Source organism: Pantherophis guttatus, chromosome 16 (genome assembly GCF_059756535.1).
Source record: "Pantherophis guttatus breed Tessera chromosome 16, ASM5975653v1, whole genome shotgun sequence".
In the NCBI taxonomy this organism is placed as follows: domain Eukaryota; kingdom Metazoa; phylum Chordata; class Lepidosauria; order Squamata; family Colubridae; genus Pantherophis; species Pantherophis guttatus.
In genome coordinates this window covers 18,335,473-18,349,940 of record NC_142078.1, presented here as the reverse complement: position 1 = coordinate 18,349,940, position 14,468 = coordinate 18,335,473, and the positions used below count along the sequence as shown (strand labels likewise).

The window sequence follows — 14,468 nt, the reverse complement described above, 5'->3', positions numbered from 1 at the left end:
ATCAGTAGCGCTGGGATTTCAAACCCACTACTGGTTAGCGAGTCTCAGCTCACTGTAGAAAGTGGGGGTGGGGGGAATCTGTTCTTAAGGTCAATATTCCTATTCAACCGGCACATAGAGATAAGCCACATTTACACACCAATCAAAAAGCGAAAGAGAAACAAAGAGACTCCAAACACCTCCTCACCAGCAATCAGCACCCAGATAAGCAAGAGATTGACGCCAGATTGACACCAGATCAACAATATGATTAAACAATACCCCAGTCAAGAAATTATCAACACAGACAAAAAAAAATCAACGGTAATCAAAAAAACATACCAACCAACACAGACAGAGCAAGTCACTAGTATATAAACAGAGCAAACCCCCCTCACTTCTAGCGCTGATGATGTTACCTACTTGGGTAGTGAAACATCTGCAAGAAAACCATGAAGCTCAGAGAGCAACAAGGACCCCGTAGTCGTTGACCTCCTCCTTCTCTTCGTCCTCCTCCTCTTCCTCCTCCTCCTGCTCTTTTTTCCCCCTTCTCCTCCTTGCACCAACCCAGCTCCCTTCTAACACTGATCATGTTACCTAGTTGGGTCACGAAACGTCTGCACGGAAGCAATTTAGAGAGCACCAAGGGCCCCACAATTCAACCCTACAGATATTGTCTTCTGGTGCCACCAAAATCCCCTCTTAGGTGTGTGTATGTGTGTGGGGGGGGAAATCACACCTTGCAAAGCCATCAAAATTCGTTCCTTGGAAGGAAGAAGGTGGGATACTAAAGAGAAATAGCTCAGAGGTCTGCTGGGAATGTCGGGACGAGAGGCAGGATTTTTATTTATTTATTTATTTATTTTGAGCTTTGGTTATCTGCTAACTTTCGTTTATTCTTTCTCACTTAACTTTGTCACGATTCCAGGAGCCGCAAAGACCGTCGCATCTGTCCCCACGCCGGCGGCGACGTCCATCTCGGCCGCTGCTTCCCAGTTCAACAAAGACTTCACGTTCGCCCCATCGGGGTCAGTACTGTCCAACTTCCCATCCTCTCCCCTCTTTTCGAACGCTGGGGCGGCGTTTTAAAGGGGCGTCGTACAGCGGATGTAGCACCAAGCAGTGATCTAAGAGACTCAGATTTCAGCTTTTGCTGGGACAAAAGAGAGAGAAGAGCCCTGCTGCATTTTAGTGACGTTGTGAGCAAAGATAAGAGCTAAAGCACGGCCTTTTGAATCTCGGCGCCTTCCAAGAGGCAGACACCCAATTCCCAGGGATCCCTTGCAGCCATGCTGCAAAGAATCCTGGGAAAATGAGTCCAGGCCTCCAGAAATTGCCACTCTTGGACAACAGGTAGTCCTCGACTTACGAACCATTCGTTTAGTGACCGTTCAAAGTTACCAACGGCACTGGAAAAAGTGACTCGCGGTACTTGGCAGTTAACAACCATTACAGCATTCCCTCTGTGGTCATGTGTGATCATAATTCGGGCACTTGGCAACTGGCATGTACTTGTGTCGGTTGCAGCATCCCGTGTGTGTGTGTGTGTGTGTGTGTGTGTGTGTGTGTGTGTGTGTGTGACGCGATCTCCACTTGGGTCTTCCCATCCAGCTTCCGACAAGAAAAGTCAATGGGTTCATTGAACAATTAATGTGATTCCTTTCATAAGGCAGCGATTTCGCTTAACAACCGCGTCAGAAGAAGGTTGTGAAATCGGGCGTGGCTCCCTTCTTAACGACTGCCTCGCTTAACAACAGAAATTCCGGTGTGGTTCGTGAGTCAAGGACTACCAGAATTTGTAATTGATTTATCAGAGGGTTGATGATCATCAATTCTGATAACAATGACAGTCCCCAGAATTTGACCGAATCCTCCGTTGTCCATAGGAGAGAGAACAAAATCCGAAAAACCTGGGGGGGGGGGAAATATGACCGCATAGAAGAAGCGACGGATAAATCTTGCTGCCGTCTATAAGGCAGTTCTTACAAATGGGATGTTGGTTTGTTTTATTTTCAAACGTAGGGCTGGGTTTAACTTCGCTGCGGTGCCTGCTTCTGCTGCGACGCCGGCTTCTTCTGTTTTGGAAGGTAAGTTTTTGGGGGTAGGGTCTCCTGTTTGAGCAGGGGGGGTTGGACTAGAAGACCTCCAAGGTCCCTTCCAACTGTTATTCGGAGGAAACAGAGGGAAGGGTCTCCTGCTTAAGCAGAGGGTTGGACTAGTGCAGGGGTCGGCAACCTTAAACACTCAAAGAGCCATTTGGACCCGTTTCCCACAGAAAAGAAAACACCGGGAGCCACAAAACTCTTCCCGTGCCTGACTTATTTCTTGAGTGGCCACAAAACTAGCCTATGTAGTTGGAATTAAACGTTCTGGATTTATCCTACTGGGGGTTGAAAAGCTCAATAAATTGCGTGCCGGCGGGTGTCACACATTGGCGGTTGTGATGGATATTTTGAGTGACGGAGCTGCAGCGGAGGGGTGAAAGAGCCACCTGCGGCTCCAGAGCCGCAGGTTGCTGACCCCTGAAGACCTCCGAGGTCCCTTCCAACTCAGTCATTCTGTTCTTCTTTTGGCAGCTACAGCCACCCCAGCAAAAGAGCCGAACCAGCCCGAAGCCTTTCCCCTTGGAGGAGGAATGAAATTCGCCTCCGTCCCGGAGACCCCGTTTACTTTCGGGAGTCCCAAGACCCCCAGTCTTTCTGCCTTCGGGAGAACCAGCTCCGGAGACCCTGCTGGCCTGAGCAGCAACGGACAAGCAGCCGAGACTTCCCTTCCCTTCGCAAACGCCCCCAAACTGGAGAGCCTTCCCCTCAAACAAGGCGATCCGGCGATCCAGGCCTCGGCGGCCGGAGAGACATTAGGCAGCTTCTCTGGACTGAGGGTCGGCCAAGCTGACGAGAACGCCAAGGCCACTCCAGCTAAGGGACCCTCCACCGGCACAGCCGCCGTGCCACAGCCGCCCGGATTTTCGGCCGGGAACGCTCTGTCGGCGAGCAAGCCTGCCGAGGCCATCCCCGCCACTTTGACCACCACGGCCGGTTCGACGACCAGTGGCATCTTCGGCAACGTCCATTTGGTCAGTTCTGGTCCTCCCGGAATCTTCAGTCTCGCAGCACCGGCGGGCGGTGCCAAGACTCCGTTTGCCTTCGGGGGCCCTCCAGTCAGCGCCCCCCAAGCATCGACTTCCTTGTCTTCGGCCCCTCCGCCATCCGCCCCGAGCCTCTCGTTCGGGGGTCTCTTGAGCGCTCCGGCCACGCCGGCTGCCCTTGCGAGTAAGGGAGAAGACGACGTCAGAACGAGCCCTCCTGAGAAGCCGCCTTTGACCGAGGGGACCACATCGCCCACGGCACAGGTTGACCCCCAGGCGTCCGTCCTGGCCCCTGAGCAGCGTCCAGCAGAAGCGCCCCCTCCCCATGCAGAGGCGGAAGGACGAGGGCAGCTTGCGACTGCTTCGGAAGCGGCACCTAGCAAAGACCTGGCTCCGGTCTCGGCACCTGGTGAGCCCAAGGCTGAGGGGCTACTTCCTCCTGAGGGCCCTGCAGAAGAGCAGACGCCGGCCTCCTCAACTCCACCGGCCATTGGTGCACAACTCACGGAAGCCACTGCCTCCCCTCCAACCACCACCGCGGGCGTGCCAGCCCCAGCCAACAGCACCTCTGCCTTTACCGAAGCAGCCCCGACCTCTTCTGGATTCGCACAACCCTCCGGACTCCCTGCTTCTTCTTCTTCTTCCTCCTCTTCCACCGGCTCGGCCTTCAGCCAGCCCACCACTGCGGGCTTAGCCAACCCTTCTGCTCCCCCCGTCTTCGGTCAGGTCCCCGCGGCAGCCCTCCCGGTCTCTACTCCCTTCGGTCAACCTCCGGCCACCTCTCCGTCTTCCTCGGCCGTCGCCACCGGATTCAACACCTCGGTTTTCGGGACTGCAGCCACCTCGGGCTTCGGCCAGTCGGCCTTCGGACAAGCCCCCGTTTTCGGCCAGTCCACCCAATCCAGCGGTTTTACGTTCAACCAGTCCGGCTTTGGAGCGACTCCGGCGTTCGGGCAAGCGCCGTCTTCCACCCCTCCGGCGTCCAGCAGCGGGAACGTCTTCGGGGCAGCGTCCAGCACCAGCACGGCCAGCTCTTTTTCCTTCGGACAGCCTTCGACGGCCACTGGACTTTTCGTTCAAAGCAGCGCTCCTGTTTTCGGTCAGAATTCCAGCTTTGGACAGAGCGGGGCCATCTTTGCGAGTCCGGCTTCCATGACGACCACCACTCCGACGTCTTCGGCCGGATTCAGCTTTTGTCAAGCTTCCGGTAAGGTCGCAAAAGCGTGAGCCCGTGTCACGCATCCGTCATAAATAGGGAGTCAGTTGCCCAACCATCCAAATGGTCATAATCTCCTGGTTTTTGTTCCCCGCCTTTCCGTTGTAACTTCGAACGGTCACTAAATGAACCATCATAAGTCGAGGACAGTCTCTATTACAGCTTTAAAAAAAATTTTTTTGCAGTTACCCCCAGAGAGATGAAAAAGTTTGAAATTCAAACGTCACCGGATTGCATCTGGGAATAAATGTTCGTCTTCCCAAGAGCGGAGAGATTAAAAAAAAACACAAAGAGGATGGATTTTTACAAATTTAGTTTTTGATCCTGACCTCGGCCGACCCGTTTTCTGACTGGAATCCCAGCTTAGGCAGCTTTTCACGTTGAGCAAAACGTTGTGTAATTTGATGCATTTGAAATTGGCTGGGTTTTTTGGGAGAGGGGAGTGGGCAGCCCGGAGCACCATCGGCCCGAGTAATTTTGCAAAGAGGAATTAACAATTTCTCCCGACTCCTTGCACCCATGCCAGACCACTAATCAGGTTAACTGTTATAAGAGACTCATATTTTGGGGGGAAGGAAAGAGACTCCACTTAATTACTGGGACAAAAGAATATATATATATATATATATATATTTTAGGGGGGAAAATATATATATTTTAGGGGGAAAAATACCCTGCTTTGTAATTACAACTTGGCCAGAAGCGCGTTAGGAAGAGCTGAGAAATTCCTTTTAAATCGGGAGTCCTTCATTACCGTCTCGTAGGAATGTGTGATTAACAGAGCCGAGTTTCTGTCTGCTGAAAAGTCAGTTAGGGGTTATTTTGAGACTGGCTTTTAATTAATTAATTAATAACTGAATGAATAAATAACTGAATAAATAACTAAATAACTAACTAATGAAGGGGGAGAAAAATCAGTATGTGCCCAGTTCAATCCTTGGCAAGGCTGCGCTTTGTCCCAGTCGGTCTCGGTTTATGACTCGCAATTGGAACCAGCGTTTCCGTTGCTAAGCAAGGCCGGGAGGCGGGGGGATTAAGGGAATTGGGCCTGATTTTACCATCTTTTTTTTTTTTTTTTGCCACGGTTGTTAAAGCGAATCCGTGCAGTTGTTAAGTGAATCAGGCGGTCATTGAGCGAAACGGGGCTTCTCCCGTTGACTTTGCCGGTTGGGAAGGTCGCAGGTGTCGATCACACAACCCCAGGATGCTTCAACCATCATAAATGCGGTTTAAGACAAGAGGCCCAGAAAATCAGGAAGAGACCATGTTGTCTCTTCTCTTTCTTCCTTTCCCTGCCTTCTTCCCTTCCCTTCCTCCTTCTCTTCCCCTTCCCTTTTCCTTCCCTACCTCCTTCCCCTTTTCTTCCTCCTCCCTTTCCCCTGCCCTTCCACTTTCCCTTCCCCTTCTCTTCCTCCTTTCCTTTCCTTATGCCTTCCCTTCCCCTTCCTCTTCTCTTCCCCTTTTCTTTCCCTTCCTCTTTCCTTTCCCTTCCTCCTTCCCTTCCTCTTCCCCTTCTCCTCTTCCTCCTTCCCTTCCCATTCTCTTCTCTTTCCCTTTCCCTTCCTCCTTCCCTTCCTCTTCCCTTCCCCCTTCCCTTTCCCTTTTCCTTCCCTACCTTCCTACCTCCTTCCCCTTTTCTTCCTCCCCCTTACACCTTCCCTTCTTCTTCTCTTCTCTTCCTCCTTCCCTTCCCTTATGCCTTCCCTTCTCCTCCCCTTCCCCTTCTCTTTCTCCTTCCCTCCCCCCTTCCCTTTCTCCTGTCCTTCCCTTTCGCTTCCCTTCCCTTCTACGCTGAACTCAGACCTCATAAGGCATTAATCCATTAACCATAGTCTGCACTGTCCACATTATGTAGAACGTGGGTTAATGTATTGGTGGACCACGTATCCCATCTTCGAATACGATGGTGCCGAAAAAATTAATTTACGACTAGTCCTCACATCTAACGACCATTGCAGTGTCCCTGCGGTCACGTCTTCGCTATTTGCCATCTTCGAATGGTCACTAAACGAAAGGTTGCAAGGATGACTTGTACGGGTAAAAATTCCAGTGTTCGGTTTTTCCCAAGCTGTTTATTTTCTCTGATTCTTTCAGCGTTTGGTTCCAGCACCCCAAGTACCGTCTTTGGTCAAGCCGCCAACACCAGTGGGAACCTCTTCGGCCAGGTAATTCTTCAGACCAGCTCTTCTTCCTTTCTAAGGGCAAAAATTGCACCGGGTCTGATCAGAAGAAAATTTACTGTACGGTTGCTTATAATTGTAATCAGCCACCATTTCAGTATGAGCCAGCCGGGTGCTGCAGCAGCTAAAAAAAGCCAATACACTCCTAGGCTACATTAACAGAGGGATAGACCCAAGATCACGCAAAGTGTTAGTACCGCTTTATACTGCCTTGGTAAGGCCACACTAGGAATACTGTCTTCACGTTCTGTTCACCACAATACAGCAACGATGTGGGGGCCCTGGAAAGAGTGCAGAGAAGAGTGTTCTGTCCCCGTACCACCCCCACACCCCCACAGACGGCCCGGAGTTAATAAGCCCCACGACAAAACTCTTTGAAGATAAAGCTGGCAGCAACCCAGTGGCTAGCTGCCAATTCAGACTTTACTCACACAAAACAAAGATTAGACTGCCAGCATTCCGATAAAGCAGGCAGAGAGTCAACAATACAAGGATTAATCCAAATGCAGTCCGATAAAGCAGGCAAAGTCCAGTAACGCAGAGATCATGGATTATTTCCAGTTTTTGCTCGTCACAAACTGAACCGGCCACCACACCCACATTTATACCCTGTGAGGTGTGGTCCAGTGACTCAGCTAATCTCTGGCACGCCTTCCCCTCTGCTGCGCACGCTTCTCCCTGCGCCTCTGCCGAGGGTCCAGCCAGCACTTATCTCCTTCGTCGCTGTCCACCTGTGGCTGCGGGGACGTGCTTGGCTCTGGGCCTATCTTTTGGCCTTCGGTGTCCTCCGGAGGCATTGCCAGAGAGGAGGGTCCTGGAGAGGGAGGCCTTGCCAACTCCTCTCCCTCACTCTCAGAGTCTGCATCTGTCGATAGCCCAGGCTCAGGCAATGGAGCCACAACAAAGAGCAACAAAGAGGATGAGGGGACTGGAGGCTAAAACATGTAAAGAGCAGTTGCGGGAACTGGCTATGTCTAGTCTAACAAAGAGAAGGACTAGGGCTGACATGATAGCAGTCTTCCAATATTTGAGGGGCTGTCACAGAAGAGAGGAGGGGGTTGATTTATTCTCCAAAGCCCCTGAGGGCAGGACAAGAAGCAACGGATGGAAACTTACGAAGGAGAGAAACAACCTAGAATTAAGGAGAAATTTCCTGAAAGTGGGAACAATTAACCGGTGGAACAACTTGCCACCAGAAGTCATGAATGCTCCAACACTGGAGCTTTTAAGTTTTTAAGAACAGGTTGGATAACCATTTGTCTGGAATGCTTTAGGGTCTCCTGCCTAAGCAGGGGGTTGGACTAGAAGACCTCCAAGGTCCCTTCCAATTCTGCTATTCTATTCTAGGGCTTTGTTTGAATCAGACAGAGCCGGTCTAACGTTCTTCATTTGGTCTTTCGCAGCCGTCCTCTTCCGGCGGGGGTCTCTTCGGATCCGGCGGCGGTGGCGGGAGAACGGGGGGCTTTTTCAGCGGCCTGGGGGGGAAACCGAGTCACGAGGCAGCCAACAAGAACCCCTTCGGCTGTACCACCAGCGGTTTCGGGTCCTCAGCCAATCAAAGTAAGTAGCATTGAGGGCTCAGCCACTACAGCTTTCCAGTTGGATAGCAGTCTCTTTGCAGGCTGCAGATCTACAGGGCACACTTGTACCGGTAGTCCTGGACTTATGACCGTTCATTTAGTGACTGTTTCAAGATTTGCAGCAGCACTGGAAACAGCGACTTATGACCGTTTCTCACATCGTTGCCGCACGGTCAAAATTCACACGCTTGTCCGCTGACTCGTATTTACGTCGGTCGCACTGCCGTGTGATCCCCTTTTGCGACCTTCTGACAAGCCAAGTCAAACGGGGAAGCCCGATTCGCTTAACAACCGGGTTACTAACTTAGCAACCGCAGCGATCCACTTAGCACTTTGCGGCAAGGGAGGTCGTAGTGCGGGTGTCAGAGCTCAGTTAGCCACTCTCTCGCTGAGCGGCGAATCTTTGGGGCCTTCCTTGTGGTCGCAAGTCGAGGACCACTGTGCTTTTTCACTGGTTCCGTGGAGCGAATTTCTGCTGTCGACCCATCGACGCGCACCCAGCCAACATAAAGGACCTTTTACCATATAAAACTAAATTGTGTGCGAAAAACCGTGACGATCCCCCTTTTTTTTTCTTTTTCTCACCGCCGTCGTAACATTCGAACGGTCACTAAACGAATTGTCGTAAGTCGAGGACCGCCTTGTAGTGTTTTTTTTTTTTTTTTTTTATCCTGGCAAGAAAGGAAAGAGCCACGTCTTAATTTCTCCCTCCCTTCCCCATCGCAGACACGTCGACTCTTTTTGGAAACAGTGGGGCCAAAAGTTTTGGATTTGGCACCGCTTCCTTTGGTGAGCAGAAGCCGATGGGCACCTTCAGCTCCGGTGGAGGAAGTGTGGCATCCCAAGGCTTTGGATTCTCCAGCCCCACCAAAACAGGTACTAAATTCCCACAAGGTCCAACCTTAAATTAAATGATTTAGATCATGATCTATTACTAGATTAGCACCACCTTCCCAAATAGCCACTGCCTAATTTGGGGGGGGGAAATCAGCGGGCAGATTTACAGATAGTTCCTCGTCTTACGACTTCCATGGAGCCCAAAATTTCCATGGGTAAGTTCCATGAGTTTTGTCCCGTTTTTAACGGCCTTTCGTGCCACCGTTGTTAAGCGAATACCTGCAGTTGCACGGCTGTTAAATGAATCCGGCTTCCTCCCATTGCTCGTCAGAAGATCGCCCAAAAAAGGGAGGGGGTCGCGTCACACACACACACACACACACCCCGGGGACGCTACGACCGTCATAAATACGAGTCGGTTGTCCGAGTGTCCGAATTTTGATCATGTGACCGCGGGGATGCCGCAACGGTCGTTAAGTGTGAAAACCGGTCCTAAGTCCCTGTCTTCAGTGCTTTTGTGACCTCGATGAATGGTTGAAAGTCAAGGACCACCTGTAGTTTACAATATCCAGGAAATTCCACAGAATCCGACGCAGGGGTGAAATCTACTTACCTTCCCAACCGGTTCGGAAGTGCACGCACCGCGCGGATCCTCTGCGCATGTGCAGAGGGTAAAAAACAGGTTACTTCCTGGTTAAAAGGAAGTAACGACGATCAGGCGGGTGGGTGGAACCTCACACCGCCATTGCTACCAGTTTGCCGAACCACCAGACGCCATCGCTACGGGTTCGTCCGAACCGGGAGCATTTCACCCCTGATCCGAGCGCTGTTTGACAAACTTCCACCAGATTCCCTTCAATAATTCAACCGGCCTGCTTTTTTAATTTTTTTCACCTCCCTTCTTTCTTTTCTCCTTCCTTTATTTTATTTTATTTTTTTTTCCCCCAGATCGTTGTGTTTACAGCCAGGGGGGGATATCTTATTACATTGGCCTAGACTGAAATTTCACCCAGGGGTATTAAAAGCATCCGTAGTCAAACAGGAGAAAAGCAGCGGCCTCGGTAGCCTTTGAGCTTGGGTAAAAAATAATTAAAAATATGCAAAAGCTCAGAAGAGATTTTGGGGAGAGAGAACACCGATTACAAACGTAATTCTGGGCAATTCCTTATTTTATTTTATTTTTTCCCCTCAGGAGAGCTTTTCCTAAGAGGAAAAAGATGTTTTGGATTTTGCAATAAAAACGGAGGCAATTCCTGGTACAGGAAGCCCTCGACTTACAACAACTCGTTTAGTGACCGGTTGAAGTTACACCAACTTAGAAAAAAAAAGCTTAGGGCCATTTTTCACACTTAAGGACCGCTGAGGCATCCCCACGGTCACGTGATCAAAATTCAGAGGCTTGGCAACCGACTCATATTTATATCGGTTGCAGCGGTGTCTAGGGGGGGCTGGGGGTCACACGATCCCGTCTTGCGACCTTCTGACGAGCAAAGTCAACGGGGGAGCCAGGCTCGCTTAACTCGAGAACGTGTGACTCAACGGCAGTGGTTCTCTCAACCACGGTGTCGGGAACGGTGTTGAAATAGAGTAAAAGCCAACCGTCTCGCTTAGCGACAGAAATGTGTGGGGGGGGGCTCCGTCGTGGTTGTAAGTCGAGGACTGCCGGTATGGAGCAGGCGGACGGAAGCTTTTGTTCCTTCCTCCCAGCTGTCATCCTCCCCGATTTAAATGCGAAGGGAAGAAACGCCCCTTTCCTGCCAGGCCGGACGGGGTGGGTGGATGCAAGAGAGGTTACGTGCCCCCCACCCCCCCATATCTCTCTCAGCTTTCCACCTGGTTCTCCCAGCGACACCGGGGAGCCTGCAAAGTGCTCTGACCCCCCCCCCCCAATTGGGATGTGGTTTTAATTATTCCGCTTGTAAGCTGCCCAAAGTCACTTTTTTTGGGAGTGGGAAGGAAGTAAGGCCAGAGAGAAGGGAGGGAAGGAAGGAGAAGGAGATGGGAAGGAAGGAAGAGGAAAAAAGGAGGGAGATGGGAAGGAAGGAAAGGGAGGGAGGCAGGGAGGAAGGAAGGCAAAAGAGAAGGGAGGGGAAGGAAGGAAAGGGAGAAGGAAATGGAAATGAGGGAAGAAAGGGAGATAGGAAGGAAGGAAGAAGGAAGGAAAGGGAGGGAGGAAGGCAAAAGAGAAGGGAGGGAAGGGAGGGGAAGGAAGGAAAGAGGGAGGAGATGGAAATGAAGGAAGAAGAAGAAAGGAGGGAGATGGGAAGGAAGGAAATAGAAGGAGGAGGGAGCTATAGAGAAGGAAGGAAAGAGGGAGGGAGGTGAGAAAGAAGGGAGGGAAAGAAGGGGAAGGAAGGGAGGTGAGAGAAGGGAGGGGAAGGAAGAAAGGAAGGAAAGAGGGAGAAGGAGATGGAAATGAAGGAAGAAAGGAGGGAGATGGGAAGGAAGGAAATAGAAGGAGGAGGGAGCTATAGAGAAGGAAGGAAAGAGGGAGGGAGGGAGGTGAGAAAGAAGGGAGGGAAAGAAGGGGAAGGAAGGAAGGTGAGAGAAGGGAGGGGAAGGAAGAAAGGAAAGAGGGAGAAGGAATGGAAATGAGGGAAGAAAGGAGGGAGATGGGAAGGAGGAAGAGGAGGGAGCTATAGAGAAGGAAGGAAAAGGAAGGAAGGAAGGGGAAGGAGATGGAAATGAGAGAAGGTAGGAGAAGGAAGAGGGAGCTATAGAGAAGGAAGGGAAGGGAGGAAGGAAGAAAGGAAGATGAGAGAAGGAAGGGAGATGAGTGAGAAGGGAGGGAAAGGGAACGAAGAAAGGAAGGAGAAGCGAGGGAGCTATAGAGAAGGAAGGAAGGTGTTAATATGCTACAGGAAGAGAAGGGGAGGAGGAAGGAAAGGGTGGGAGGGTGAGAGAAGGAAGGGAAGGAGAGAGGACGGAAAAGAAAAGGGGGAGGTAAGAAAAGCCTGGAGGAAGGAAGGAAAAAGAGAGAGAGAGAAGAAATAAGGGAGGGAAAGATCAAAGCAGAAAAACCACACAGCCCTTCCCTCTTCTGGGCCCTGGAGAGAAACCCCCCTTCCTCCTCCTCCTCCTCCTCCTCCTCCTCCTCCTCCCACCTTCAAGGCTTTTCTTCGCTGCCCCTTTCAAAAGAAGAGGCAGAAGCCTCGAGGGACCGGGCCCATCCGCACGGCAGCCTAAAGGGAAAATTAAGATTTTGGTTTTGGTTTCCCGGCCAGCGCTGATGCTCCAGACTCTCCGAAAAGAGCCCGGGGCTTCCAGACGGTCGCATTTTTCAGCCCGTCCCTGGCCCCAGAAGGAAAAACCCCCCTCTCTCTCTCCTCTTAAGGGTTGTTTTCCATTCCCAGTCAATTCCCAGGTCAGGAGGAAGATCCCTACTCTAGGTTTCCTCCTGGCTGAAATGGTTGCGTGTGTGTGTGTTTTTTTTTTTCCCCCAGCGCGATGAGAATTGCTACCTTAGCAACTGCTCGCGGGCGAGAGGTTTTTCTCTCTCTCCCTCTCTCTCTCTCTCTCGCTCTGTCTCTCCCTCCTTCGGGCTGCAAAGCTGCAGGCCGCAGCGGCTTCCGCAGCCGCCCTGCCGCCTCTTCTCCTCCTCGCATGCGGGCACCCCCCCCCTTCCTGCCCTCTTCCTCGAATCCATGTCCAAAGGATTTCTGGTTCAGACCATGCCTGTTGAATGCCGGCCTTCCTTCGGCAGTAAGTGCCTGGGGCTTCCGGAGGCTGAAGGTTCCCACCCCGGTGTTTGGGGTTTTGTGCTGACGTGGGAAGGAGGAGGTGGGCGTGGGGGGGGGGGCAGGAGGCTTGCTGTCTGAGCCTCTGGAACGGAGGGTGGGCACTCCAGGACCCTTCCCCTGCCCCCCCAAACCCACCTCAGCTGAGCCTGCTCTTCTCTTCTTCTTCTTCCCGGGTGGCTAAAAATTTTCCCACGCTCTGGCCGGGAAAAACGTACGTTGAGAGGGCGGCAGGGTGGGGTCAAAAGAGGCTCTGCCGGGAAGGTGGGGGGGGCTCCTCGTGGCAGGAAGGCGCCCCAGGTTGAGCTTCAGTGCAGTTGTAACCTTGTTTACGGTTGACTTCGATGGGTGGTGGTGTCGGTCGATGTGTGTCTGTCTATATATGACGTCTGTCCCTCTCTCTCTCTCTCTCTCTTCTTTTTTTTTTGCCTCTGTTTTGCTCAGGTGGCTTCGGAGCTGCTCCAGTGTTCGGCAGCCCTCCCACTTTTGGGGGCTCCCCCGGGTTCGGAGGGGTGCCGGCATTCGGTTCAGCCCCGGCCTTTGCAAGTCCTCTGGGCTCGGCGGGAGGCAAAGTGTTCGGTGAAGGGACCGCGGCGGCCAACACGGGCGGATTCGGGTAAGCTGGCCAAAGGGCCCCTCCTGTGTTTCTAGACCTCATGGTTTTCCGCACCATCCTTGCATGCCTGTATCACCCGGCTCCCTGCCTTGCCCTTCGGGAGGGAAGGAAGGAATGAAAAGAGGGAGTGGGGAAAGGGAGGGAGGGAGGAAAGGAGGAGGGAAGGGAGAGAAAGGAGGAGAGGGAGGGAGGGAAAGAAAGAGAAAGAAAGAAAAGAAAGGAAGGAAGGAAAGAAAGGAAAGAGAAAGGAAGGAAGGAAGGAAGGAAGGAAGGAAGGAAGGGGGGAGGTAGGGAGAAAGGCAGATAGGAAGAGATAGGAAAGGAGGGAAGGAAGGAAGTAAAAAGAGGGAAGAAGGAAGGAAGAGATAGGAAGGGAAAGATAGGAAAGGAAGTAGAGAGGGAGAGGAAGGCAGAGAAGCAGGTAGTAAGAGGTGGGAAGAAAGGGAAGGAAGCAAAAGGAGGGAAGAAGGAAGGAAGGGAAAGAGGAAGAAAGGTGGAAAGGAAGTAGAGAGGGAGGAAGGGAGAGAAGCAGGTAGGAAGAGGTGGGAAGAAAGGAGGGAAGGAGGTAAAAAGAGGGAGGGAAGAAGGGAGGAAGGGAAAGATAGGAAGAAAGGAGGAAAAGTCGTAAAGAGGGAAAGGGAAGGGAGGGTCTACTTTGTTGGGTGGCCAAGAAAGGATTGTCCAGCAGCCCAGGGACATCCATTCTCCCAGGCCCTCCTCACCCCACTCTTCTCTCTCTCTCTCTCCCTCTCCCTCTCTCTCTCCCCCCCAGCTTCGGCAACACGGCAAGCACGGTCTCCTTCGGCACGCTGGCGAGTCAGAACACCCCAACCTTCGGCTCCCTCTCTCAGCAGTCTACGGGTTTTGGGACTCAGAGCAGCGGCTTCTCCGGCTTTGGGTCCAGCGGAGGAGGTAGGAGATGGGGGTCAGAGGGAGGGAAAGGAAGGAAGGAAGGAAGGAAGGAAGGAAGGAAGGAAGGAAGGAAGGAAGGAAGGAAGGAAGAAAGGAAGATAGGAATGGGAAGGAAAGAGATAGGAATGGGAAGGGTGGGAGGGAGGAAGGAAAAAATGAGAGGGAGGGAAGGAAGGAAGGAAAATAAGAAACGGAGAAGAAGGGAGGGAGGGAGGAAAGAATTTGAAAGATGAGACATTAAGGGTGCTGACTGAGAAACCAGGAGTCGGTGAATTCTAGTGCCCCTTAGGCATAGAAAGTCGGCCGGGTGACTTTGGGCCAGT

At 52.0% G+C, this 14,468-nt stretch overlaps 1 protein-coding gene across 4 annotated transcripts in view; it reads left to right on the top strand.

Moving 5' to 3' along the window:
- Positions 1 to 14,468, top strand: part of NUP214 (nucleoporin 214) — a 43,756-nt gene that overhangs the window by 27,265 nt on the left and 2,023 nt on the right. For 2 of the 4 annotated variants that reach the window (XM_034427116.2, XM_034427115.2), the window contains exons 27-34: positions 908 to 1,007; positions 2,002 to 2,066; positions 2,556 to 4,274; positions 6,378 to 6,448; positions 7,867 to 8,023; positions 8,770 to 8,919; positions 13,062 to 13,233; positions 14,006 to 14,145. In XM_034427116.2, the coding sequence (XP_034283007.2) occupies positions 908 to 1,007; positions 2,002 to 2,066; positions 2,556 to 4,274; positions 6,378 to 6,448; positions 7,867 to 8,023; positions 8,770 to 8,919; positions 13,062 to 13,233; positions 14,006 to 14,145 (2,574 nt within the window). The remainder of the gene's footprint in view (positions 1 to 907; positions 1,008 to 2,001; positions 2,067 to 2,555; positions 4,275 to 6,377; positions 6,449 to 7,866; positions 8,024 to 8,769; positions 8,920 to 13,061; positions 13,234 to 14,005; positions 14,146 to 14,468) is intronic. The other 2 variants (XM_087879579.1, XM_034427117.2) reach the window with 1 other exon arrangement.